Source organism: Diplodia seriata (genome assembly GCF_021436955.1).
Source record: "Diplodia seriata strain FDS-637 chromosome Unknown scaffold_13, whole genome shotgun sequence".
Classification (NCBI taxonomy): Eukaryota; Fungi; Ascomycota; class Dothideomycetes; order Botryosphaeriales; family Botryosphaeriaceae; genus Diplodia; species Diplodia seriata.
In genome coordinates, this window is record NW_027117320.1 from 447,477 (window position 1) to 474,147 (window position 26,671).

The following is a 26,671-nucleotide window of genomic DNA, read 5'->3' on the forward strand; positions in this document are numbered from 1 at the left end:
TTTTTGAAAGCAACAAATATTCGCAAGTGAGAAACGGGAGTGCCCACGTGTCTTCTTATTGTTCCGTCACGGGGTGTTAAGATTGCTGGCAGAGGGGGAGGCAATTGGCAGCGGCTCTGTAAGCGCCGTAGTAAGTAAGGCACTCCATAAGATAGATGTAGCCCTCCGCACAGAATCGTGTTTGCTAGTAATAGTTTAACTGATCAGCAGTCCTAGCAAGCCTGCCTCGTTCCTGAGGCCATAGGCAGGTTGTTTGTGTCTTACTCGATTAGGCTTAGCTTGGTTTGTTGGTAGGCGGTGATATAACCCACCACCTGCGGCATCACCTAATTGATCATCCTTCGCACTCATTATTCTACCGTCCATCTACGAATATCGTGGTGTTGAGCCTTCTTGCTTTTCATTATATAACATAACTAACCCTAACGCGTGGATTCTGCTAAGGGTTATATATACTAGTCCTTAACACCTTAAGTGGCGGCTTATTTGCGAATAACCGCCTAGAAAAGTCATTCCAGCAATGGCCACGAGTATGGCCGATTTACTTGCGCCCGCCGAACTAGGCAGGGTCAATGATCGCATTGCCGGCAGCGCAAAACACTGTCGGCACTGCCGCGTCATTGCCGGCACTGCCACTCCTGCCCACGTGCCTTCTTATTGTCTCTTATTGTCCCATTGTCTGTGTTTCCCTTTTCGGCTTAGCGGCGATAGCGCCGTCGCTGGCAGCATATTTCAACCACGAGCACCCATTTCTTTACACCTCCTCTCTCTCTCCAACCTACAACCGTACACTGATCACAGCTGACATGTCGACGAGCATGGAGACAAGCAAGGTAAGTTGCACTGCCCGACACCAACAATTTCTCCCCGGCATCATATGAGCATTATCTCACTCGCGATGCCACAGAAGCGTCACCTCGACTCGATCAGCGACGGCCCGGCTCTTGCAGAGCCCAGCACCAAGCGCCACCAGACCACCCGCCTACGTCACTCGAAAATGCCGCAGAAACGTCACCTCGACTCGATCAGCGACGGCCCGGCTCTTTCAGAGCCCAGAGCCAAGCGTCACCAAATCACCAACCCACATCACCCCAAGGCACCACAGAAGCGTCAGCTTGACTCAATCAGTGACGGTCCGGCTCTTTCAGAGCCCAGAGCCAAGCGTCGCCGAATCGCCAACCGACGTCACTTGACAGACCTTCCCGACGAACTGCTCATCCTGGTTGCTGAGCACCTCGCTGGTTACGACGACCCCACCACATATGTAGCCAGGGAGAACGGCAAGATCGTCATTGACCCACCAAAGAACTCCCGAGACGTCTCACTTGCTGGACTTCATCAGCTATCGGACGTTCTGTTCGTCGAATACCAAAAGGCACAGCACAGGAATGGCATCATCACGTTCGAGGACCAGCAGGCATATGCTGAGTACTTCAACCCGGAAATCCTGGAGCGCAATCCGAGTCTAGCGACTGCTCGACTGGCCACCGAGCGGATCCGCTTCATTCGCTGGCGTCTGCCGGAGATGCTCCAGTTTTATGAAGGCCTTCAGGTGCCGCCCAACGTGAAAAAGGTACACCTTGGTGGTGGCTGGAAGGGCAAGGAAGGGAAACTCCTGATCACACCATCTTTGGTCTGGCAAACTCCGGATCCGGACGAGTCCTTCTATTTTCAAAGTATCAGCTTCGCGATTGCCACCTCGCCTTTTCTGGCAAACCGAAAGAACGGACTGCGGAGCATCACCCTCGGCCCTGGGCGCTTCGGCCACAACACAATACACGACATACATTACTCGGAAATCCCCCCCGATATCGAAGATCCAGAAACATTTGCCGCCAAAGATTACAACCTGCGGGTTCTTGACCGAACTGACCCTCTCAATACCATTCCCAATGACAATATCATTCCCATGCCGGATGAGGAATTGACTGAGGAAATGAAGAGTATCCAGAATGAATGGGAATACGAGCAGTCAAAGAGGGAATTCGAGCGGGTGATGAGGCAATTTGACGCGGCAGAAAGGGAAACGGAGAGAGAACTGGCCAAGTATGGCATCACATATGAGACGACAGAGGATGACTAGGACACCTCAAGCGACCATGACACAAAGGCTCAGAAATCCCAGGATTGGTCCCAGATCTATTCATCATAAGCGATATACAAGGTAGTTGAATCCATTGTCCTGACGCAGATGTGGGGTTTCAATGCGGAAAAGCGCGTCCAGATATTCGATTGGACTACATGCATAAGTATGGTGCAACTTTCCTGAGAGATAGCTGTCGCCTGCAGGTGGACTTCATTCTTGCCCCCCGCTGTGGAGCACTGGAGAGGGACGTTTCACGATTTGGTTTTCGGGCGCGATCATGAAGAAACTTCACTTCCGACTCAAACCAAACAGTATTGCCATGATTATCATTAACGACGTCGCCGATACCAAAAATATTATCTCGTCGCTCACTCAACCTGGCCGTCTCCCAAACAGTGCTCGTGAAATCATGTGGTGCTAGAAAACGACTTATTACTACTAAAAGCCTTGGGATTGCCGAGGGACTTACAGCTTACAAAAGCCCAATCGTCACATCGCCCTTGACTCTTGCATAGATTTCAACCTGCGCCTATCAGCCTAGTCTTCTTCTTCTTCTTGCTTCATCCCCGCAACTCCCCATTCGCTACATGAGGCCAATGGTGACGTCGCCCTTCACTCTAGCGTAGATTTGTACCTCGACTTCCAGATCCAGCTCGATTTTGATCTTCAGACTGCTGTCCTTCTCGCCCTTCTTCGGCGGGCGATCCGCGATTCGCGACTGGTGCACCGGTACCATGCGTCTGCCGCGTACGGTGGTTGAGCCGGCGGCTTCCATTGCTTCGGCGTCGTCTGCGGCTTCGGTTGCTGCGTTTTTCTTCGCCATGGCGAGCTTCGCGGGCTTGCGACGAGCGTTGGCGAGCTGCTCCGAGTCGGAAAGACTCTCGGTACTGACGTCCTGCGTCCTGCGGAGAGAAGCTGGGGTAAGCCGGTGATGTAGTGGGGTGTTGTTGGTGAACAACGCACTGTTGTTCTGCCATTGCGACCTTGTTTGTGTTGTCTTTTGTCTGTTCGGATTGAGGGCTGATCGAAGCCGCCGTTGTGCTTGCAGAAAATAATGGTGAGTGTAGCGTTTCCAACGCGTGAAAGAGACGGGCGCTCTTTTATCAGCAAGCGTCTCCCATAGTCTGCAATGACGACGAGGCTTTCCAGCGCCGAAAGCGCCATAAACAAGTTTGTCTCATTGCTCAGTATTCAATGCGATAGAAATCGAGTGTCCCTGCGCATGTGAAGACGCAGGGTTGGGAAGGGATTCAAGTCAGTAAAAGTGGAGACTGAAAGAGGCGGAGGGAGTCAGAAACAGCTGATTACAGGGAACACAAGCAAGTTTACTTTGAAGAAGGACTGCGCAATGACGACCCACGGCTTACTCCGTAACAGTAAGGCACTCCCCCGCATGTCGAGCGAATGGCGCATTACCACTCAGCCTTGTCTAGTCCACGTGTGGGGCGAACGCGTTGCACCCCTCTCTTCAGATCAAGTTTATCTTGAACTATTCACACCCCTGACGTGATTCGACCAATCGCTTGCGAGCCGGACGCTGACGACCCGGGAGATCCGCCCGCTCTTATTTTGTCCTGGTCGAAGCTGCCCCCCGCTTGCCATTTCCCCTCGATTCTCTGTAATCTGTCCCCCAAAATATCTCGCGCATCATGGTGCTCGGAATAATCACAGCCATAGCCGCCTGCCCCGCCATCGTCGGCACCAACCAAGCAGTCCTCCAAGGCCAACACAAAAGCGCGAAAGAAAAGCACCGCGGGCTGAAAACCAACCTCGTCGTCTCCTGCACCGGCACCTCCAGCGGCGCTCACGAGGTGAACGGACGCGCCGTGGTGCTCCTCAACAACAAGGTAAAGCCGCATCTGCGCCTCCATCCTTCCTCCCCCCACCATCCAGAAAACAGCACCACCACCACCACCACCAAAGAAAGAAGAAAACGTCACAGGTGGAAGACGCGCCGCCGAAAGAAAAACAAACAACAACAAGAACGAAAACGCGGCTGTCACACGCAACCGCACGCTCAAAAAAAAAAAAACTGACACCCACCCCCCCAACCAAAAAGCTCTACATCAACACCCCCGCCCTCCTCGACCTCCCCTCCGCCGCCGCCACCGCCCCCCACCCCTTCGCGGGCTACTACCTCCCGCACCCCTCGCACACATCCGACTGGGGCCGCGCCGGCGAAGGCCTAGTCTCCACCATCTCCGACGACCCGCCGCAGCTCAACTGGATCTACGTCGACACCAACACGCACGAGGTGAAATACGGACTGCGCGCGGACTGCGAAGAGCAGCTCGTCGGCCCGTGGAGCTGCACCCCGGTGGGCAGAAGGATGACGCTGGAGGGGTGGGAGGGGTTTGTCGCGCTCGAGGAGAAGCGCGGGAGCGGCGTGTGGGAGGTCGCGTTTGATCGCGATGATGATGGGTTGGTTGAGGTGGGGTGTGGGAGGATGAGGAGGGTGGTGAGTCTTTTTTTTTTTTTTTTCTGTCCCCCGCGTGGGGGGAGGGTGCAGGGTTGAGGGGAGCTTGGGCTGACTGACTTTTTGGTGTGCAGGAGTGTGAGCTTGAGCGGAGGGAGATGAGGACGAGGAAGGCGCCGAAGCCGGATGTGGGGCCTGATAGTGAGGAGGAGGAGGAGGAACAGGAGGAGGAACAGAAGGAGGAGGAGGAGGCCGGTGGAGAAGATGATGGAGGTGGCTCGTGACCGTGCAGAGGAGGGAGGAGGGACTATGGCTGGACTTGACGCGAGCCCTCTTAGTCGGAGGATGGACTAAACTGACCTCACTGATGAGTGGAATTGGGCGTAACGCGCCACAGAAACAAACCGACAACGCACCTTGCAGCTTTTCGGTCATTTACTCCTGCTCACCCCCGAGCAGCCTGCCAGATTCATCATCCAAGGCCTCGACATTTGGTGCGATGGGAGGCACAGCGGAAGGCTTGGAAGAGAGCAGGGATGTATCATATGCTGTATAATGAGGAATTCGGAGTTCCAGGTACTTGATCTTGCTCATCAAAGAGTATGTCGCAATATAATTTGATGGATGCCTTGATGCTGTGAGCGTCGGGTAGCATGTACGTAGTTATCATCATGAGGTAATGCGTTGCTGAGGGATGGACTGCACAGCGCTTCGCTCATGACACGCGTATCATTAGCTCAATTCATTCAGATATGAAGAGACAAAAAGTGAATCGCTACCAAGTACTCAAAAGTAAACCCAAACTCTGAAAAGTGAAAAGTGAAACAGACAACGCGAGCACTCCCAGCCACGTAAAGGGAGAGCGTGATTCTCCCCACAAGCCCCAGCCGGTATCCCCTCGCCATTCCAACCGACCAAGCCATTCTTTTTCAGCAGAGCCTGGCCAGCAACAGTTTCTATAAATGCGCAGATATGAAAGTGTTCGTTATGCCGCGCATACTCGATCGCCCTCTTTAGTCATTTGCAATCCTTCCTTTCGGGGGCCGTGCCGGTGCTAAGGAGCATTGTCACTATTTCAAGACGTCCATACTCGCTGGCACCTTCGAGTGCAATCCTGCCCTGGGTAATAGAAGCCGGTGCGTTCACGTCGGCTTCTTTAGTCATCAACTCTTGTGCGACGGCGACGTAGTCACCTGTGGCAGCAAGTTGAAGGACTGTGCCACCATCACACTGGGATGCTTGGATCTTTGCAATCAACTACAGGTCGGAATTGGGGAGATGTGCAATAGATACAATTTCAACATCTGAGCGTTCAGTTTTCATCGCGGTTGGCAGTATCCACTTGTGAGTTTATGAGAAGCCGGGCCAGGGGATCGATGCCCTTCATTTGAAGTGGAGTATAGGCTGTAATAAGCTGCACAAACCCTTGGTTTGGCGGAATACTAGCCGATCGTAGCTAGAGTAACAAGTTGGGGTGAGGTTACTCTCCGGGTAAGCCGCACGCGATTAACTGAAAGGAAACAGTTTCCGCAAAGAAATGCAAGCTACGACGGCATTTGGCCATTCAAGGGATGAAACAAGGTATAGAACACCTTGAAATTCTTCTCCGTCCGTGATGCTCGTCAAGTCCATGCTGTACCATCCATTTTGCATTCCCCAGTAATCGCTCAACACACAGTATGGGGCATATATGCAGTTGGACGCTCCATTCCATGAAACTTACATGCGCAACCCGCACATACTTCCTTATGTCGTGACTCGGATCTCAGGAGCAGGGCCGCGATATGAGGTGGTGAGACCAGATACTGTTTGCAACATTGGCAAATTGTATCCGTAGAAGCGGGTTTCGGACTCCGCGGGACCCTTAAGGACGCCGCGGACTCCATCAGACGTTTGAAGTCCGATGTGTGGCCTTGATGTATCATGTACTCCACATTGTGGACGTTCGAACGTCTTATGGAACCCGCGGAGTCCGCGAACAATTCATTCACCATTCAAGAAAGAGAGGATACGTTTTCATTGACTGGGTATATATATTCTGTGCCCCAATTCCTAACAAGATCTCCGATTACCACGTTTGTAGAGATTACCAAGCTCTATCTTTGATCATAAGCCGTCGAAGGTTCGTTGTCGCCTTCAATCAAGAACGCGATGCATCAGCGCCCGATTGGCACCGATGAATCGGAGATACAACTCCTTCTTCTGACCCAGGAACATGTCCGACTGAAACGGAATGCTGTAAGCCTCGAGAAGCGGCGTGATCGTGTCATCTGCACTCAAAACACTCGTTAGTACAGGGATCGCAAGATGGGCGAACAAAAGGGAAGTCTTTTCAGTGGGCTGACTATGAAGGAAAATACGCACGATCCAAGTTCCTGATCCCCCGCGCATTCGGAGGCACGTCCCACGGAACGTCCTCCAAGCCGGTCTCCAGCTGCATCGAACGCGCCAGCGGCTCCAGTTGTCCGTCGAGCTCCGTGACAGCAAAGTTCTTGTTGCGTTTCTCGAGGCGCTTCCTACGACGGGCGATCCATTGTAAGCCACTGCCCACCCACGACGCCCCCAAAGACGGTGAAACCAGAGGACGAGATCACCGACGACGGAAAGAAGCAAGCAAGGAACGCAGCCACTCACCTCTCCAGCTCCCCCTCCTCCTCGCCCTCGCCCCTGACCTCCACCGCCTCCCTCACCCACTCATTCAACCCGTCGCACTCCCTGCCGATCCGCTCCAGCATCGCCTGTATCCCCAACGCCAACGTGTCCTGCCCGCGGCGCCTCGTCCTCCTCTCCAACCCCACCGTACCTTCGCCCACCACACCTCCAGCGAAAGCACCAGCAATAGACCCCGCCGCAGGCTCCGGCGTCCACATCCTCTGATGCTGCACATGAGCAGCCGATGACGACGACGACAATCCCATCATCGACTTCTTCGCCATCGGCGCGGACGTCGGACCCGGAGTGCCTGACCGCGGCACATTGCTTCCAACACCCCTTCTATGGTTTCCCATCCTGTCCACCCCGCGGACAGAATGTTGGTGGTGGTGGAGCGGATGATGCGGAGGAGGAGGAGTACTGGGGTGGTGATGGTGCTGGTGGTGGTGGTGGAAGGGGGAAGCTGGACGGATGCATGAGGCCGGCGAGGGGTATGGGTAGGGGTATGGGTGGTGCGGCGCTTGTCTGACCGTGCGGCCGGCGCTTATGGCGCGGGAGTGGTGGTGGTGGTGGCCCGATGACGGCGGGGTCGGAGCGGTGTTGCTGCGGGTTCGGCTGCTGCCGCTGCTGCTGCTGCTGCTGCTTGTCCTGATGTTGGTGGTGGTGTTGCTGCTGGGGCTGCTGCTGCTACCGTCGTCGTCGTTGCTGCCACTGTTGCTGCTACCGCCGCCGCCGCCGTCGCCATCTCGCTGGTGTTGTTGTTGCGGACGGGCACGAGGCGAAGCAGGGCCGGGACTGGACGCCGGACCGGACGACGGCGGGGGATGATCTGCAGGCATGGGCGTGGTGGTGGTTGGCGGCGGCGGTGCTACAGGCGTGCCGATGCGGACGGTGCCTCGCATGCTCAGCAGGTTCATGTTGTCGACCGCATTGCTCGGCTGGAGGTCCTGCGCGGGATGGGCGGCGGTGTGGCCTTGTGCGGTTCCGTGTCCGTTTGGGGGTGGTGCCTGGCGCGGCGCGGCGGGTGGGTATGGATGGCGGCGCGGTCGGGGTTGGCCGATGTAGTGGCCGCTTTGGCGGTGGAAGGTGACTTGGGTTTGAGGGGGTGCTGATAGACTCGCGGGGTGCTGCTGGCGGAGCTCCTGCTGGTGATGGTGCGGCTGGGCGGGCGGGTAGGGATGGGGCGAAGGGGCCGGAGATGGGACGTGGCGCGGGCCGTCGGCATGCGGTGCTTGGTTGTGTGCGAGAGCAACGGTGTGTGGTTGCGGCTGGTAATAGTTTCGGCTCTGATTTCCGTCGTCTTCCTGCATCAGACGCGCTTGAAGTTGCCGATGCAGTGTGAAGTACATGCCGGGCGGCTGGTCGGCGGGAGGCTCTGGAGACTGCTCATTAAGCGGGAAGCCCACGGGGCTGGTGTGTGGTTCGGTATGAGCACCATCGTGCAGGCTGAGGTGTCTCGAGTAGCGACGAGCGATTGGTGCCGACAGCGGCGGTATGTTAGTCGTGAATGGGGTGGAACGGATGCTGTCTGTGTCGAAGAGTTGATAGTTGGCCTGCTGGAATGGAGAGGGGTTTTGTATTGCCATGCCATCGTCACTACTGGAGAAGTCTGTCGCGGGTCCGGGAGAGCTGAGGGCAGAGGGGTTGACCGTTTCGAATGGAGGGGGTGTTGCACTGTTGGCAACGAGCATGGCGTCGAACTGGGCATCGCTGAGATATTCAAAAGTGGACGCCTGTTGGCTCCGTGGCTCTGATGACGGAGCTGAAGCTTCCTCGTCCTCCTGAGGAAAAGTGGACTTGGGCGACAGAAAATCGAGCATGCCACCGTTTGCACCAGGGATGACGGCCATGGGCGCGTCAGGAAGCACTTCGTCGGGCATCGTTTGAGGAACGCTGGTCTGACTTTGAGAACCAAGAAAACGGAGAGAAGTCAGATGCCACCAGGCCAGCCTGTGTCAAGGTAAGCCAATATATGAGAATAAATTTGAGGGCCAACAGGGAACGGAGATCAATTTGCAAGATGGAAGCGGATCAGCAGCTGGTGAGAAATAGGAGATGGATGTTTCGCGTCAAAGCAGGCTCCTTTCACCCTTTCGGCCTGAGCGCAAGACAAACGCACAGAAGCTTCCTGACGGCGGGACCCGCCAGGTCTGAGTGCTGGCAACATGGCGTTGGTCAGAGCGGTGACCGGTCCATGTTTGGTCTCGGGTAGATGCAGGACCTTGCCAGCTTGGGCGAAAAGTCTTGTTGTCAAGACCGTACGCAGGCTCAGCTATATGAGGGTAAAACCCTGACGTAGGGCTGGTTGATGGTAAAAGGCTAAGCTGTGGCACAGCTACTTGGATAAGGCTTGCAGTGGCGTAGTGCTCCCGGACATACCATCAGTCAGACGCGGGAATGCTGCCGTTTGTAGCGCCTCCGAGCTAGCGCAGGGGATTCATGCGACAGGGCTGCATGTTTTGACAGGGTGGTGCAACCTCCCGCCTCGCGCCCCCGCACCTTGGAACAAACTGATCAATGCCATTTGTGTCACCCGTTAGCCCAGACAAGACTTCAACGGCTATTAACGCCAGTCGCATAAACGTAATGACCGGAGGAAAATACACTGTTTCATGCAACGAGTAGGTTGGCGATCACACGCAGATGAGCGCTCACATCTTAAGTTGCTTGTTGTAGAATGGTTTTGAGCAAGACTCAATCGCGGTGCAAAAGCGCGCTGGAGCTTTGTATCATGGCAGAAAGGCAGAGCCATTTTGACATCATTCATGGACTCCGGAAGAGGGCTTGATCAGCTGGGTTGGGCGGAATTTTAGCGGTGCTATCATCACTCATCATGCTGGGAACAGCCGCGCGAGAGCGTCTGCGTCAAATTGACCGGTCGTAAACAGATGTTATTGCGCAATCTAACCAAGCTATATACAAACGCTTGTACATAGAGACGAAAAGAAGAGAAAGTGTTTATACTCGGCATCCCTCGGAAGAGGAATTGAGCATCTTGTCAGGGGGTTTGCAGCCCAGAGAGCAACCCATGTCGCATTTAGCAGCCAGCGTAGATAGCTAGAGAATGGTGTTAGCAGGAATGAATCGTAGGTAGCGAGGCGAGGCGATTGTAACATACCGTTGGCATACAGAGCGTAGCTGTCAGCGTTGTTGAGAGCCTGGCTGGAAGAGAGGGAAGTGGCAGCGCTGTAGCCGTAGCCAAGGTCATCAGTGCCCTTGATCTCAGTAAGGTGAGTGGCCTCGTGAAGAGTGGTGGTGGCCTGGTCCTGGTCGTGGCAAGAGCTGGTGAGAGCAGGCAGGGCGCTGTAGTACAGAGGGCAGTTGACAACGATGGACTGGGACGGGATGGTGTAGGCCAAAACGTTGCTCTCGCAGTAGCCGTAGACGTCGGTGCAGTAGTAGTCCGAGGCACCGCTGGTGGTGCTGCCGCACTCGGAAGCGACCTTGGAGAAGGTGGAGGCGACGGAGCTACGGGTGCTGGAGGAGGTGGTCTTGAAGTACTCGGAGAACTTGCTGGACGAGCCCGAGACAGCGGCCGAGGAAGCGGCAAGGGCAAGGCTACGGCAGTTGGTGAGAGCGGTGCGGGTAGCAGTGCCACGGGTGCTGGTGCAGTCGGACTGAAGGGCAGCGCGCTTGGTGAAGTCGCGGCGGACCTTGGAAGCCTGGGCGCCGTCGACGGTGGCGCTGATCTTGTTGCTCAGGTAGGACAGAGCGCCGGAGAGCTCGGTCGAGTCAGCCTCGGCGTAGGGAAGAGCACCCTGAGCCAGGATGTCGTAAGCACCGCCGGTGCTCAGGTCGTGGGTGGTGCCGACGTCGAAGGTGACTTCGATGGTCTCGCCAGCAGCGATGCTCTGGAAAGCGTCTTCGCTGAGGCTGCTGGTCAGGGTGCGGAGACGAACACCCTCGAAGTTGACACGGCTCTCTGGAGGATGTTAGTCCTGGTCGATTGGTAGGCATGCAGAACGACTTACCAGCAGAGTAGATCTCGGCCTTCTCAACCGCGGCAGAGTCCAAGAAGGAACCGGCCTTGTAAAGCTTGAGGGCAGATTCACCGTTGTTGGTGACGGTGGCCTTGACCTCGGTGTTGCCGACCATCTCAAGCTTGACATCCAGAGGAGTGTCGCGCTTGTTCAGGTTGAGGGAGACGGCGCTCACGGCCGAGGCCAGGGTGGCGATGGAAAGACCAGTGAAGAACTTCATCTTGGACGGTGGTTGAGAGGTTGAGCGGAAGAGTAGGCGAGGCTCTGACTGAGTGATCTGGGCTGCTGAGTGCTGCTGATGGTGTCACCAAGGAGGAGAAGCAGAGAGCCTTTATACTGCGTTCATGGGCACTGCAGTTTGGCCATGTCCTGATCAGGCGGCTCGGCCGGTTCTGGAGCCAGGCGCAAAAGAGAAGGAAGGATAGCATGTGTGGGGACGATCACCTGTGGCAAGATAGCACCTGCAGTGTAAACACAGAGACCTGGGAGGGGGCCCATGGATGGAGCGGGGATGGTAGTCATGGCCGGCCTTAATCTCCAGGGAGCATCATGCATGGACTGATTGGCAGGTACCACGGCAAACAGCCACCCACGAGCTGTTACATCGGTCAAGCGTCAGAAATGCAAAGCTGTGTTGTTGTCCGCGATGCTCACGGTGGCGATGCCACGCCGGCCAAGGCGAGTCACTGAGCACTGGCGAGCCTTCTTCTCACTTGGCTACGAATTGGCGCACTCTTGACTTCTTGGTGAGGGTGGAGCAACGAAGTACAGATTAGCGACGGGGGCAAGGCGCTTTGGGCGTAGCTCGGCCATCCGACTTGCGCTGGCCGTCGATCCGGGAGCCCGATAGAGCCAGGTACGGAAGGCGGCGCGGAGGTACGGCAGTGCCTGGGCCGGCCAAAGGCTTACCTAACAGCCTGGCCTGGCCAATGGCGTGGCCCGACATGGTGCAACCCGGGGCAGATAAGAGCAGGCTTCACGAGAGCTGCGGTTGGCGAGGAGAGGCGGCTAGCACTCGGGCGATGGGCGAAACAACTGCCGGATGAGGAAGGCGGAGGGGCGCGGGCAGGGACCTGGGACGTTGTGAGCGGAGGTCTCGCGACTGGGTGGGCTTGGCGGGCGGCACTGCGAGCAGATGTCATGAGGAGGATGCGATGGTGGTTGGGTGGGCGGAGAGCAGCGAAGCCTTGTGGGCAGCTGCAGCCGGAGCTTGGCGCGCGCCCGCTTGCTTCTTCCGCACGCCTCACCACGAGACCGATATCTTTGGCTTCCACGCTGCCAACGCCACCGACGCTCAATTTCCCGGTCCAGCTACCTCAATGCTCCGCGCGCCCACGCTGCCACCCGCCTGCCCAAATCGAGGGCGCTTGAGCCACCCGCCTCAGCCTGCAGGAACTCCATATGCTCGACTTATCCGCGCGAATCACTGCGGATGGCCGAGCGAATACCCTCCGTCTTGGCGCCTTGGCTGCGATGGACGACCAGCCTCGAGAGGCAGCTCGCAATATGCAAGCGCCGTTCCCCTCCGGCCCTTCGTATTCGCTGTTGTGCTTTCATGCGAGCCATCGGCCCTGGCCGACGTCCCCTCTGTTTCGCTGTGGCGGTGCCAAGGCGTGTCGGGGCTCGCTCCCCTCCTGTGTGGACCTGCCTCGCCACCTTCCCGATCCGGCCACTCGCCGCGCACGGGCCTCTCCTTATGCCTATTGCAAGACAAGCATACTTGCAACCGTACTTTTTTTTATTCTTAACCTACTTCCATGCCTTCTATTACCTGCTGCTTTGGCCCGTTCCTGCGTCACTCCACAGCTCGCTTCACCGCGCACCCACCCCTTATCTCACTCGCCCGCCAAAACCTCCCGCTTGAGGCCGTGCCAGTCTTGGCGCCCAGACTGCCCGGCATTATCAGCCCCGCCCGGCTCTGCTGGCACGTCGCGTAGAAGGATTTCCCCAGAAGGCTTGTTAGCGCCACCGCTTCCATCTCTCGTCCAGGACATTTCTCCCTTCCCGGCTAGCTGCACGTCATAGCATCTCGCCAGCAATCGAGAACTTCGCCTCCTCGAACACCGCGGAACACACGGCTTCACTCCTAACCTACCACAGCCCCGCCTCTTCCGTCACCCCTCAAAACCGACGGTAAACGGGCATCCTCCGAACACTGTGCAATCTCGATTATCTGTGAGTTGGCTAGACACCAAACGGTTATCACCACTTCGACGCAGCCTAACACGGAAGCTGAATAGTCCTTACATCCGACCGCTGTCCTGCACGGCCTCCACACACAGCCGACAGACATCGGAGACCACCGTCTCCCGCTTCGAGCCTACCAGGAATCACGCAAGCATCTTACCACCACTCTGAGTGACGGGTACTCGAGTGCTCCCCTCCCAAGACGCCAACTGTACACCTCAATCCTTTCAATCCATCCAGCCACAGCCTGGGACCTCCAACACCATCGAAAGCACCATCCAACACACACACACACAGAGACATCCATGAGCATCCTGAACAGCCGCCCCTACCTCACCGCCATCCTCACCCTCTTCGCCCTCGCCACCTACTACTACTACACCACCACCACCACCACCACCACCACCAACCCCACCATGGCCAGCGGCGCAACCTCCGACCTCCTCTCCCACCTCCACGTCTCCGTCACCCAGTCCTCCACCACCCCACCCACCCTAACCCTCACCCTCAAAAACACCCACCCCACCACCCCCCTCACCATCCTCACCTGGGAATCCCCTCTCGACCCCCTCGCCCTGCAACTCGGCCTCATCACCATCATTCCAGTCAACGACAACGAGGAGCCCTCCCCCCTCCCCCTCGCCACCATCCACGTCAGCCGCAAATTGCCGCCCGCCCGCGACCAGCTCGTGTCGCTGGCGCCCGGCGAGAGCAGGGCGCGCGACGTCGTGTTGCGCGAGCCCGTCGTGCCGCTGGGGAAGGTGGGAGAAGGGGAAGATGGGAAGAAAAGGGTGAAGGTCGTCTGCGGGGGCAGATGGAAGGCGGTGTGGGGGGTGCCTGAGGGGGAGGTGGAGGACAAGGCGTTGGAGAGGATGGAGGCGGATGAGGGGGCTGTGGGGGGCGTGTGGGAGGCGGAGGCGGTGGTGGTGGAGGTTTGAGGCTTGAGGTTTGAGGTTTGCGTGGGATGTGGGGTGGGGGGGATGGCGGCTTTGGGGGTGGGAGAGGGACGGGCGGACGGGTCGTTGGCTTGGTTGAGAGGGGGAGTTGTGGTGGGGGAATTTGGGGTGGTGGGAGATTTTTACGCTCGTTTGTTTTGTTTTGTGGAGATGTGTAACGATTGACTGTCGTGTAGGCTTGCAACGTCTGTATCTATCATAACTCATTTCGCTCTCTTGCACAGTGTTCGAAATGCATACGTTGTGGACATTTCCTTTCCCTGGTGTCAGGTAAGAATGCACTCGGTTGCGTGTATTGTTTCACATGGGATATTATTGGATATCTTGCTTGGGAATAAATGTATCTGCAGTGTAGCATCCATGATGATGACCGCTTCACATTCCATCGCCAAATTGTGGCAAACACGTAAACTTTCACGACCCCAGTATACAATGAGTTCTGCTATATCAACCGTGGCGCAAAGCTGGATTCGTGTACCGATGAGCTACATTGTATCAAGCTTCCGCTTGATGTTCTACGATGCCGCCATGGACCATAAAAATATTTGCACCCCTTTTTTCCTCCCACACGCAACATTTCCAACGTATACTCAAGAGCTACATAGCAAAAGAGGCTGGAGCCCTACAACGAGGAGGCAAAAAGTCAAAAAGATCGGTTTTATGCGACGTGGACAAGATTCGAACTTGCGCGACCGAAGTCATGAGATATCTTATACACTTCCCTTGCGAGAAGGATTCGAGTCTCACCCATTAACCACTCTGGCACCACGCCAGTTGCCTGTGTTAAATTTAAATTTGAAAGTAGCTTTATGTACTTCTAAACTCACCTGGCGAGGCTGATGGTAATCACAGCTCGTCAAAGGATCAAAACCTGATTCTGGGTGGCTACCGGTGCTTTTCCGGCTGAAATTCATTGCCAGGAAGAGCTCCGAGGCGCGCCCCAGAAAACGTACGTAATGCTTGAAAGGTAAGGGTTCCATGACAACGGTCCGTGTGACGAAAAGACGTGGTACGGGATGCAATACTGCCGCAGTCGAACGACAGCTACTTCTCTGGGAGGATTTGCTGAGTTGTCTCATGCGAGCAGAGAAGCGTTTGTTTTCGGGTTGCAGGAGCTGGTCGTTGTAGGAAACGTCTGTGATGGTTTCGTTGAGGGCTGCAGCGGTCGGTCGCACTCCGCCAACATCAGGGATGGCCGCTTGCAGTCAAACCAGACGGTGCGACACATGATCCCGAAGGCTGCTGACTCGTGGCATGCGGACAGCCGTCCAGCTGTCAAATCCTGTGCGCCGCGACCAACAGCGCACAATGTTTGCCTTGAAGTTACACGACAACCGTCGCCCTATATTTGGTTTACCGCTCTCTGATTGCAACGCCGGACTTGGGACTCGAGCGCAGGGTGTGCGGATCGCGCACCATTTCGTGGCTCCGATACGGGGAACAGACAGGAACAGGATGGCGATCTCCCGACGCTCGACTCGCGACGGGTTTCTCGTGTGGCACAGTGCGGAATTTAAACATGGGGATCTTTGCCCGGGTCCTGTGATTCGGGCGCAGGCTGATCTGACATGCCCCACGTGTGACATCTTGCCTCTCCACGCGTCCCCGCCGTTCGTTACTCTTCCCGTCCAGCTCTCCATCTCAAGCCTGGTTGCGAAAGCGGCGACGGAGATCGCAGCGGCGGGCGGCGACAATGGCGTCTGCCTATGCCAGGACTGGGCCAGGCCCGAGCCGCCACCGCTCTCGCGCCCGAAGGAAGCTACCGCCGCTGCCGCTTTTTTGTCCTACTCCAAAAACGTCACAGCCCAACGCCTCCGTCTTATTTCCTCGTGCCCCCCGAGAGCTATGGCTCAAGCTCGTCCCTGCTGCACACGCGCTGCCTGATTTGCTCTTTTGCATGGCCAGGCTCCACCGCAAGGCGCAATACAGTCGGTCAGATGCCGCTCCCCGCTGCATCACGAGCTCTCCCTCTACTCTAAAACTCCGAATTCGCTGCCTCCTCGTCCATCTCCCAACCTCAGACCCTTCCTCCGCCTTCGAAGCTCCTCCGCAAAGCAAGGGATAAGAGCTGTACCACCACCTACCACGTTCCTCGCACCAGAGCTTCCTCAGCCCTACCACCCCAACCGAGACTATGACGACTGAGAGCCGTTCCCAGCCCGCCGGGCCAGCGAGGCCCTTGCTTTCCACCGAGATCAACACGGCGACGAGGTCAGTAGGAGCACACACAAAGCGCGACAGCATCGCAGAGCAGAGCAGCAAGCTGAAACTTCCCAGAACCCTCCACACCAAGCTCAACCGGCTCATCACGGCGCGCCTGCCCCTCGCGCTGCCGCCGCACGCCAACTCGCCGCGCCTCTACGCCTTCGGCCTCCTCCACTTCGCCCACGTCTACCTCACCTTCGAGTCGGCCTGGCACGACCTGACCCAACCACCAACCCACAACAACCCCGCGCTCTCCTCCCTCCTCGAAGACCCGTGGATATCCGTCTCCACACCCTCGTCCACCCCCGACTCCCCCCCACAAGGGACCCCCACCGCCGACCACACCGCCGACACCCTCGCCTTCCTCGCCACCCTCCTCCCGCCCGGGCTGCCGCGCAGCCGACGCCTGCGCCGCGACCTATCCGCGCTGCTCGGCCTGCGCCCCGTCGAGCTCGACGTGCGGCTGGCGACGGGCGGGTACCCGGGCGGCGGGGCCGTCGCGGCGTACGCGGCGCACATACGACAAGCAACGAGCGCGGCGCCGCACGTGCTGGTCGCGTACGCGTGGGTCATGTACATGGCCGTGTTCGCGGGGGGCCGGTGGATACGCGGGCAGTTGCGGTGCGCGGGGAGGGAGTTTTGGGTCGGCGGTGATGCTGCCGGGGAGGGAGAGGGACACGGGAATGGGGCGAGGGCGAGGGGGATCGATTTCGACACCCTGGCGGACCGCGGGCTGGCGTTTTTCAGTTTCGATGGGGACGCCGATGGCGAGGATGTCAAGGCGGCGTTTAAGGCGCGGTTGGCGGAGGCGGAGGCGCTGTTTGATGAGGGGCAGCGCGCGGATGTCGTGGAGGAGGCGCGGCGCATCTTTGAGTGGAGCATTGCGCTCGTCGAGGAGCTGGACGAGCTGCTCGATACGCCGCCGGAGGGCGATCGGCGGCCGGCGGAGGTGATGGCCCATGGTGCGGCCGCGGCGCCGGTGTCGGAGAAGTCGGAAAAGGGCTTCGTCTCGCCTCCGTCGCCGGTCGCGGCTGCTGCTCGGTCGCCGTCGTCGCCCAGGAAGACTACTGACTGGGTTAGGCAGGGCGGGAGCGTGGCCGGGGCCCTGGTCGTGTTGGGTGGTGTGTATTGGTGGGCGGCGTGCTTCCTGGGCACCGCGTTGAGGGAGGGCTGGCATGAGGGCTGGGCCGGCATTTGATCGCGCTGCTGTCCTGGGACCTGTTGTCGTACTTCATCTCTTGTTTCGTTTTTTTATTTTCCCTTACCTCTCTCCCGGTCTTCGTTTCTTGGGAGTAAGTCGCGTCTTGGTTTGGTCGTCCCTGCTCGAGCATACGTGCTTGGATCACGCATTTCGTCCTCCGGGGACATGGGGTTGTGCCTTTCCTTTTTTTTTTTTTTTTTCATCCGGTGTTTCCGAGGAATTGGTGGCATATACACATGCATCACTAGTTAAGTCAGCGGGTTAATGCATCAGCGATAGAGTCAGACGATAGAATGAGGCCCGAGCGAGTCACAATGTACATGAGCATGCAACAGTCTCGGTAGTTGGGTGAGGAGAGGGTGTGATTTGCAGCGTAGCAATCGGCAGCATATGTGCAACGATACCCTGGGCGAGACATTTTGTGGGTAATAGGGCAGAATTGGTTGTGTTTCTTTGAGGACCGACTGCTGAGTTGATAGAGAAGTGCGAATGCGAATGAGACAGGGGAAGTGTGATGGAAGCTATTGCCTGTGCACGTTCCGTGTTGCTTTGTCTCATTGGGCCGGAGGCCTACGGTAGTGTTGGTATGCCTTCTCGACGACAATGAGAGGCTTCATTGCCGTTGAAGAGCTGCGGGGTTGTTGACGTTGCAATCAGTCGAGCATTGGAAGACATATTGATTCTAGTGCTTATTACCCGTTGTTCTAAGGCGGGACCGTCCAGGGTCCCGCTGCTGACGAACGTAGTGATGTTGGAACTTGGGCGTGATTTAGTGGCTTGAAACGTCGATACCCGAGCAGATCTTCCCCACATCCACACTGTGGGATGAAGATGCCGGCCCTTCATCCAAAATTGCCTTCGTATCCAGAGTCAAAGCGCCCTTCCAGCCCTGACTCTTCCATGGCCGTATGGTGGGCCTTATAGCTGCGGCAACCACATAAGACTTAGTGCGCATTCCTTCCGCCCCCAAAAAACCATCCTTCCGGTCAACCAAGGGCATTATTACGCGTCTAGGGCTGTAGTTTTGCCCCGAATACGTGTCCGTCCAGCCTATTCTGTACTTTCTGCGTAAGCATAGACCCTGCGACCAACACACATGTGGATACGCTCCCCGGCAAACCTTTCGAATTCGAAGAAACGTCTGCTACGAATCGACAAGATCAACGGCCGCCATGACGGCCCTGAGAAATCCTTCGACTCCACAGGCAACGACGACGGCAGCCTCAGATGTCTGAAACAGAGAGCAATGGCAATTACCTTCGGACGCCGTTCCGCGGAGGGGCGATGAGGAGGTATAAAAGCGCTCCCAGTTCAGTCGAGCAGAAATCACATCAGCGCCCTACGAACTCACATCATCACATCAATCCATCAATTCCAACCTCCTGTTCTTTTCCAGAAAACTACCCGATCCGAAAATGCAGTTCAAGGTCGCCCTCGTCTCCCTCTTCGCCGCCATGGCCATTGCCGCTCCCGAGCTGGAGAAGCGCTGCACCGCCGACGGCGGTATGTGTTCTCCCAATTCCTCCTTTCACATACACAAGAACATTGAACTAATACGTGGGCGATATTCAGGCTCCTGCACCCAGCTGTCTCAGTGCTGCAGCGGCAACTGCGAGTACGACTCGTCCGTCGGCCTCGTCTGCAGGCCCGCCAAGAAGATGATGGAGAAGAGGTGCACTGCCAACGGCGGTAAGTAACAATCCTAACCAACTTCTTTTTCCTTGATGCACTTCTTCCTTCAAACGAGAATGGTTGCTGATGTGGCGTTGCAGGCTCTTGCACCCAGCTGTCGCAGTGCTGCAGCGGCAACTGCGAGTACGACTCTTCCATCGGCCTTGTCTGCAAGGCTTAGAGGAAGAATGACAACTACGAACGTGAGAAGGCTCAAGTGTTTGGTTTCGCTTGAGAGGGACATGGGATCATGATGATGACGTCGATAACGGGTTCGCTCTTTGAAACTTCTGATCCGTCCAAAGGATTCAGCGAGTCGCAAAAATGCCAAATATAGTAAATACTATCTCTATGCGCTGGCAACTGTTTGATCTTCTATCTACAGTGGAGAGTGTCGGACGTTGTGGCCAATTATCGTGGCGCTTAACGGCTTGCTGTGCCGCAAACACCTCTACATAACGCCTGGATGTGATGTCCCAAACACCACTGTACTTTGTCCACATGTCCGAATTCTACCCCAAAAATCTTTTCTTTCGTTGTAATGACTAAACCATATTCCAAAGAGCAACGACAACAGGGTCGAGAGCTGGTGGCTCTGGCTCGGCGAGTGGTGTGAGGCTTGTCTGCCGAGAAAACCGAGGACTTTCGCAAGAACGACCCCGATCTTCTGGAACCTTTCCGAGCTTTGCGACGAACGGTTAGTCGTTCAATTCAACGGTTGGTAGCACTGCTCATTCTTCTTGTCGTAGCTGAAGTCTTTTGCTGTGCAGGGTGATAGACGACCTTTACTCGAAGGACACGCGCTTCATGTACGAACTCATCCAAAATGCCGAGGACAACAGCTACGAGCACGCCATCTCCGAGCGTCAAAAGCCCTTTCTCAAATTCAGTCTCTACCCTGACAGGATGGTCGTTTACTCAAACGAGGACGGTTTCACGGAAGACAACGTGATGGCAATCTGCATTAATGCGAACGTAAGCGCGAAGAGTGACCACCAAGGATATATCGGAGAGAAAGGAATCGGCTTCAAGTCCGTCTTTAAAATTGCCAAGAAAGTTCATATCCAGTCCGAGTCTTACTCGTTTTCGTTTGTGTATTCGCGCGACCCCAATCACTAATTCCCTTCGTCAGTGATGAATTGAGAAAATGCAAGGTACCAACGGAAGCTGGCAGCGAAAGGATCCTTGAGGATTTATACATTCCTCTACCAAGACTCAAAGCCCTAGTGCGAGAGATCCGAGGAATTGGGCACAATTTCGCCCTGCTGCCCGAGGATATCAAAGACGAAGACGAGGGCAAATGGATGTTTCTCAAGCAATTCGGAGTGACTTTCACCGATGAACTGCATTTCTACGTCAAGACACTACAGGTCCTCCGCTATTCTCACGAGTGTAACGGACTCAGCACAAAGTTCGTGGAAGGCTGCGTTTTCAAAATCTACGGCGGCATAACAAGTAACTGCCGCGCCAACGACGACATTGATACGATCCGGTATAGTGAGCTCCCCCTTTTGAGTGAACCACGCTAAATTAAACAGGTTGTACTTCAACGATTACACGTTCACTTTTGTCCCTAACTATGAGGGCACGCAGCATCACTGGCTTTGTTTGATGAAGTGTGTCTGGAATGGGCCAGCGTGGCTCGAGTTCACTCCGAGCCTGAGGGCGCGGTCCAGATACGCAGATGTGGGACAGCTTTTCCAGGTAATCTTGCAGTTACGGGATGCCAATTGGGAAGATGGCATCAAAGAACTCAGGGCAATGGCGGCGGAGGTGTATGTGCTGGTGCGAGTGTTTAATTTGGATAGAGAGGATGTGGGGTTGAGGGTGTATGTGGATCCGGAGAGGTACAGGCTTGCTGGGGCGCTGGCATTTAGTGTTGATACCTGGGTTGTGAAGCCGGATAGGCCCCAGCCGCTGCCGGGGCGGATTGTTGATTTGGATTTAGGCGGGGTGGGGATCAGGAGAGCGGGTTGGAGGTGGACTTGTGGCGGCTGAGGCTTGAGGTTAAGCTTTGCGTTCCGGTGACGGAGGTGACGGATCTGTGCTTTGTTCATTGGGAATTTGGTAGACGGAACATATCTATACCCAATCAGTGAGCGTGTAGGCGCTCTCCTCTCTGATGATGAATCAATCCAGTGCGCGATTTCCGGACTCCGCGGGCTCCATCAGACGTTCGGACTTCGATACGTAACCTGGATATGTCATGTGTTCCAAGTTGTGGAAGTTTGAACGTCTGATGGGGCCCGCGGAGTCCTGCAGAGCCCCGCGGAGTTCGTGGACCAACGTCGGCTGATGCGCTTTACCGATGGGATCGGTGAGAAGTCGATACTTGCACTTTCTGTACGGGATATAACAGAGAAGATATTTTGATGAGAAAACATGAACGCTTTCGACTATTTTTGCAGCTTGTGGCGACGGCATCACGAGGGAGCCTTGCAGTCGTGTTTTTCAACTCGGTCACGGTTAGCTGGCTATCCTTTCAAGTCTACTTTATTCTTGAAGAAAAGGACGTACGAGTTGGTGTCAGTAACCTAGCAAACAGACTGGTGTAGCAAATAATCAGCGACCAGCAAATCATCATAGCGCGTATATTTCGAATCCGACACGGAGAAGATTTCAGCCGATTTTATTTGAACACTTGAACGAACCGGAATGCTTTTTACAACCCGAAGTCTCTCATCCCCATTTCGAGACAGGCAATTGAGCGGAAATTCTATCACTCTAACACAATACGGTCTCTCCTCACAGATCAAGCTTTAATATCCTCGCTGCGTTACCGCCCAGAACGGCCTCGGCGGCCAACTCATCCCCATCAAAGGCCTGCTTGATAGCAGCGTAGTTGGTCTTCACGCTCAACCATTCCGTCTCCTCGCCATCCAGCGGCGGGAAGAAGGGGTGATCGGTACCTGTTTCCGATCGTCAGCACCATTCATATCGTCCATCCAAGACCACCACCCACTGCCTGTTCACACCCACCCGGCATTGCAGCCACCACCAAACAAAGCAGCCCGTGAAAAGGCCACAAGGGGCGGTAGTAGTAAACAGAGCAAAAGCGATCCCCGCAAAAGAAAAAGAAGAAACACAGCACTCACCAAACATAATCCTATCCTTGCCACTGGCCTCGACCGCCGCCTTCAGCCCAAGCTCGGAGTAGACGACGGCATCCAAATACACATTCGTCCGCAACACCTCCCACAGACTCCTCATCCTTTCCGTCCTCCCCACCCCCTTCAGATGGCCGTCGTGCGCCACGCAACTCTCGATGCGGCCCGCCAGGAACGGCAGCGTGCCGCCCGAGTGCGCCAGCAGCACCTTCAATGCACCGTGCCGCTCCCACACGCCGCCCAGCAGCATGCGCGCCACCGCGACCGTCGTCTCCACCGGGAACCCGACGGCGAGCGGCAGCACGTGGCCGTACTCGGCCGCGGCGCGGGGGCCGTAGACGCCCGCGGGCAGCCCGTAGTGCGGGTGGACGAACGCCAGCAGGTCGCCCTCGGCCAGCGCCGCCCAGACGGGCTCCAGCAACGGGTCGTCGAGCCCCGCGCCGGCGCCCAGGCCTGACGTGCCGATGATGACGCCGCGGCAGTGCGGGAGGGAACCGTCGGCGATGCGCGCGATCTCGGCGCAGACGGCGGCCGCCGAGGCGGAGAGGGGCAGCGTGGCGAAGTGGTACAGGCGCCGTGGGTGCGCGGCGCAGAGGGCCTCGATCTCGTCGTTGATGGCCGACGCGGTGCGGGCGGCGGCGGCGGGGTCGTCGGTGAGGAAGTCGAGCCAGGGGTTCGCGAGCGAGATGACGGAGGCGGAGATGTGGTGGGCGTCCATGAAGGCCAGCTTGTGCGCGATGGAGTGGTATTCGGGGCCGATGGGCCGCCCGCGCGAGGTGCTGGGCGTCGAGGCGGAGTCTTCGCCGGGCAGGATGATGAGGCGCGCCGAGTCGGGGGCGTCGGGGAAGTTGCGGATGTAGGGGACCGTGGTGCGGGAGCGGAGGAGCGCCATGTAGGACGGCGGGTAGACGTGCGTGTGGACGTCGACGGTCGGCATGGTGGGTGGTTGGATGGCGACTGGGACGGAAGTGTTGGTTTGTTCGGGGAATCGAGGTGGAGGGCGAGGTGGTGGTGGGGGAAAAGGCGGCGGGGCGTGAAGTCAGCGGTCGATGGTGTAGCCCAAAGAGGAAGGAGGGACACGGCGGGGCAACACTTGGGACGGTTTTATCGGCAGGGACGGCAGCGAGCCGCAGCAGGCATGTGGCCGTCGGCCGCGGACTCTCCCACTCTTCGTCGAGGGAGTGGTACCTGCATGAGTTACCCCTCCTCAGCGTCCCCGCGATAAGCCCCGCATCCTTATCGCCCACCATCCTCCCAAACCGGAATCTGCTCGGCGGTCGCCGATACTCTCGGTCTATCATATCGAAACCATGCTCTCCATGCGGCGCTCATATCTCCTGACACGCTCGCATCACATCGCGCCCACACTCGTGAGGCCTGATGTCTCGTGGCGCCCATATAGTCAGCGTCGCGCCTCCGAGAAATCAAGAGACGCCGTTTCACACTCCCCAGTTCAGAAAAGACCTAACCCATCACATCTCCTCGGCAATCTCTACTCCACCATGGCCCCCATCCAAGTCGACTCGGCCGTCGAAAAAGACGATCTCTTCATCCCCGTACGCAGCCTTTCCCCGAACGCTCTCACATGCCTCCCCCCAGCACCATCATAGCCTGTAAAAGAAGAGGGAAAAAAAAAAAAATAAAAACTTACAAACATCCCCCCACCACCAGCTCATCGACTTCTCCCAATACACCTCTCCCACCGCCACGCCCGCCGCGCGCCAGGCCACCGCGCAGTCCCTCCTCGCCGGCTTCCAACGCGCGGGCTTCGTGTACCTCAAGAACCACGGCATCGCGCGCAGCACCGTGGCCTCCGTCTTCTCCCGCTCGGCGCGCTTCTTCGCGCGGCCGCAGCAGCAAAAAGACGCGCTGGCGTGGTACTCGCCGCGCGCCAACCGCGGCTACGTCGCGCACGGCCGCGAGAAGGTGACGCGCGCCGACTTCGGCGGCGACGTGGAGGCGCTGCGGAAGCAGGTGCCGGATCTGAAGGAGAGCATGGAGATCGGGAGGGAGGGCGAGGAGGGGTGTCCGAATATGTGGCCGCCGGAGGCGGAGGGGGATGAGGAGGCGAGGGCGTTTAGGGGGGTGATGGAGGGGTTTCATGCGCAGTGTAAGGGGTTGCATCGGGAGGTGATGAGGGCGGTGGCGGTGGGCATGGGGTTGGGGGAGGGCTGGTTCGATGCCTTCACGGCGAGGGGCGACAATACGTTAAGGTTGCTGCATTATCCCGAGGTCGAGAAGAGCGTGTTTGAGAGGGAGGACGGGCAGGTGCAGGTTAGGGCGGGGGAGCATTCGGATTATGGTGCGTTTTGGGTTTTCTTTCCTGGGGAGCTCGCTTCGTTGCGCCTTTGGCTTGCGTTGTGGGCAGGGAAGAGATGACATGTGTGCGAGGCTGATCGCTGACTGGCGCTTCTTCCAGGCTCCTTGACCCTCCTCTTCCAAGATGACCGCGGCGGCTTGCAGGTACTGTCCCCAAAGGGCACCTTCGTCGACGCCACCCCCATCCCGGACACGATTGTCATCAATGCCGGCGACCTGCTGGAGCGCTGGGCCAACGACACCATCAAGAGCACCAAGCACCGTGTCGTCGAACCTCCGCCTAAGCCCGGTCAGGAGTCGCTCGACAAATACCCCGCCAGGTACAGTGTCGCCTACTTCTGCAACCCGGATTTCGACAAAGTCATCGAGGCCATTCCGGGAACGTACGAGGAAGGGAAGCAGAAGTACCCGGCCGTCCTCAGTGGTGATTATCTGGCCAAGAGGTTGAGCGAGACGTACGGAGATCTGGATAAGTATGAGCTGAAGACGTAGGGGAACCAGGATGGTGAGGAGAATGGTGGACAGAAACAACCCCAATCGGAAAGGTGGAAAGGAACGGAGAGGAAGAATGAACGAACCACTTAAACGAGAGCATCTACCATGGATTATACAAACCGCACCATTTAACCTGTAGCTTTCCTACTCATATATCGCAATCTTTCTTGGACGGCAGTGCTAAAACTCAGCGCAGCATCTACTCTGACTCGCATCGGCACATGGAATTATTCTCGTAGTGTTTCCTATCCATCATCGAACTCTGGATTAGCTTTTCTCGCCGGAGATTTTCAAGATCGCCAGAATCCATCGTCCGTTCGTGAGCGGGTACTTACGGCTCGGCCCGAAGCGTCCACTCAAACAAGATGTTCGAATTCCTTCAGAACCTTCAGATCAGGCTTTGCAAAAGCCCCATCTATCACGAAGCTGTAGCAGCCACACAAGGAAAATAGAGATGCAGTCAAAAATAATGGCGAACAGAAAAAAAGAATATCCACAGCGCAACTGACCTTATAAACCAACCCATACCAATTCGCCCCGTGCATGCACACACACACACAAGGGCGGGCGAGGTTTTGCACTTCTTAACCCACCACCACCAGCCCTCAACGCCATCCCATCCCATCTCCCCGACCAAACAACAAGGCAGCAAAAAAGAAACAAAAAAAAAAGAAAGATTCGGAGTTATTATGCGACGTGGACAAGATTCGAACTTGCGCGACCGAAGTCATGAGATATCTTATACGCTGCTACCTTTTGACAGGAGCAGGATTCGAGTCTCACCCATTAACCACTCTGGCACCACGCCAGATGCTGAGCTCTGATGACAAAGAAACGCAATGTTGCGTATATATACTGTGTTAATCTTGAGGAAGGATTGCTGCGTTTGCGGAGGTGCTGTTGTGATGGGAGTGGGGCATAGGTGCGTTGTGTGCGATCGGAAAGGTTGTTTCAGAGCTCAGGGGCGTGGGCTGCATTCGGCTGTAGCGTGTGGAGGCGGGTCTGCGGTTCGCGAAGGCTGATGCTGACTGTGCCGGCGGGGGTGCAAGCAACTTTTTTCGTTTCCTTTTCCTTCTTCTTCGGCGAAAAACAACTACTTCCCATCGGACTCTGCGTACACGCTGGCAAATTTCAAAACCGAACTTCATCAATGCGTTTTTTTTTTTTTTTTTGCGTGAGACAGGTGGTGGAGAAAAGCAAAATCTTTGCTCTAATAACATACGAAGACTCTCGTTTGGATATATAACCACAGCAGGAAACCCCCTTCGAAACCCAACAAGAAAAAAAAAATAATCTTTTCGCGATCCCACAAACACCACCGCCGCCCACCGCCCGCAACGCTTTCATTAAAAAAAAAAATTGGCATTAACCCAGCAACAAAGAACCCCAAACATCA

At 56.5% G+C, this 26,671-nt stretch overlaps 8 protein-coding genes and 2 non-coding genes across 10 annotated transcripts; 4 read left to right on the top strand and 6 right to left on the bottom strand.

Moving 5' to 3' along the window:
* Window positions 1–898: 898 nt before the first annotated feature.
* SLS55_010588 (uncharacterized protein) lies at window positions 899–2,083 on the top strand (the record flags this gene model as incomplete). The annotated part of the gene is made up of 1 exon (XM_066781969.1): window positions 899–2,083. The coding sequence occupies one exon, from the start codon at window positions 899–901 to the stop codon at window positions 2,081–2,083; it is 1,185 nt and encodes a 394-aa protein (XP_066627781.1).
* A 586-nt stretch (window positions 2,084–2,669) lies between these two features.
* On the bottom strand, window positions 2,670–3,063 carry SLS55_010589 (uncharacterized protein; the record flags this gene model as incomplete). Its single annotated transcript, XM_066781970.1, has 2 exons — window positions 2,670–2,988; window positions 3,050–3,063. 2 exons carry the CDS (start codon window positions 3,061–3,063, stop codon window positions 2,670–2,672), a joined length of 333 nt encoding a protein of 110 aa, XP_066627782.1.
* Window positions 3,064–6,638: 3,575 nt separating this feature from the next.
* On the bottom strand, window positions 6,639–9,034 carry SLS55_010590 (uncharacterized protein; the record flags this gene model as incomplete). Its single annotated transcript, XM_066781971.1, has 3 exons — window positions 6,639–6,772; window positions 6,867–7,018; window positions 8,502–9,034. 3 exons carry the CDS (start codon window positions 9,032–9,034, stop codon window positions 6,639–6,641), a joined length of 819 nt encoding a protein of 272 aa, XP_066627783.1.
* A 1,157-nt stretch (window positions 9,035–10,191) lies between these two features.
* Window positions 10,192–11,354, bottom strand: SLS55_010591 (uncharacterized protein; the record flags this gene model as incomplete). Its single annotated transcript, XM_066781972.1, has 3 exons — window positions 10,192–10,211; window positions 10,273–11,076; window positions 11,126–11,354. The coding sequence occupies 3 exons, from the start codon at window positions 11,352–11,354 to the stop codon at window positions 10,192–10,194; spliced, it is 1,053 nt and encodes a 350-aa protein (XP_066627784.1).
* A 3,586-nt stretch (window positions 11,355–14,940) lies between these two features.
* Window positions 14,941–15,049, bottom strand: SLS55_010592. Its single transcript has one exon. It is a non-coding gene; the product is annotated as a tRNA-Ser (tRNA).
* A 1,362-nt stretch (window positions 15,050–16,411) lies between these two features.
* Window positions 16,412–17,680, top strand: SLS55_010593 (uncharacterized protein; the record flags this gene model as incomplete). The annotated part of the gene is made up of 1 exon (XM_066781973.1): window positions 16,412–17,680. One exon carries the CDS (start codon window positions 16,412–16,414, stop codon window positions 17,678–17,680), a length of 1,269 nt encoding a protein of 422 aa, XP_066627785.1.
* A 1,418-nt stretch (window positions 17,681–19,098) lies between these two features.
* SLS55_010594 (uncharacterized protein) lies at window positions 19,099–20,473 on the top strand (the record flags this gene model as incomplete). The annotated part of the gene is made up of 5 exons (XM_066781974.1): window positions 19,099–19,186; window positions 19,256–19,372; window positions 19,456–19,520; window positions 19,918–20,051; window positions 20,125–20,473. The coding sequence occupies 5 exons, from the start codon at window positions 19,099–19,101 to the stop codon at window positions 20,471–20,473; spliced, it is 753 nt and encodes a 250-aa protein (XP_066627786.1).
* A 1,626-nt stretch (window positions 20,474–22,099) lies between these two features.
* Window positions 22,100–23,398, bottom strand: SLS55_010595 (uncharacterized protein; the record flags this gene model as incomplete). The annotated part of the gene is made up of 2 exons (XM_066781975.1): window positions 22,100–22,263; window positions 22,450–23,398. The coding sequence occupies 2 exons, from the start codon at window positions 23,396–23,398 to the stop codon at window positions 22,100–22,102; spliced, it is 1,113 nt and encodes a 370-aa protein (XP_066627787.1).
* A 565-nt stretch (window positions 23,399–23,963) lies between these two features.
* SLS55_010596 (uncharacterized protein) lies at window positions 23,964–25,272 on the top strand (the record flags this gene model as incomplete). Its single annotated transcript, XM_066781976.1, has 3 exons — window positions 23,964–24,017; window positions 24,133–24,763; window positions 24,881–25,272. 3 exons carry the CDS (start codon window positions 23,964–23,966, stop codon window positions 25,270–25,272), a joined length of 1,077 nt encoding a protein of 358 aa, XP_066627788.1.
* A 695-nt stretch (window positions 25,273–25,967) lies between these two features.
* Window positions 25,968–26,083, bottom strand: SLS55_010597. Its single transcript has one exon. It is a non-coding gene; the product is annotated as a tRNA-Ser (tRNA).
* Between the last annotated feature and the right edge of the window lie 588 nt (window positions 26,084–26,671).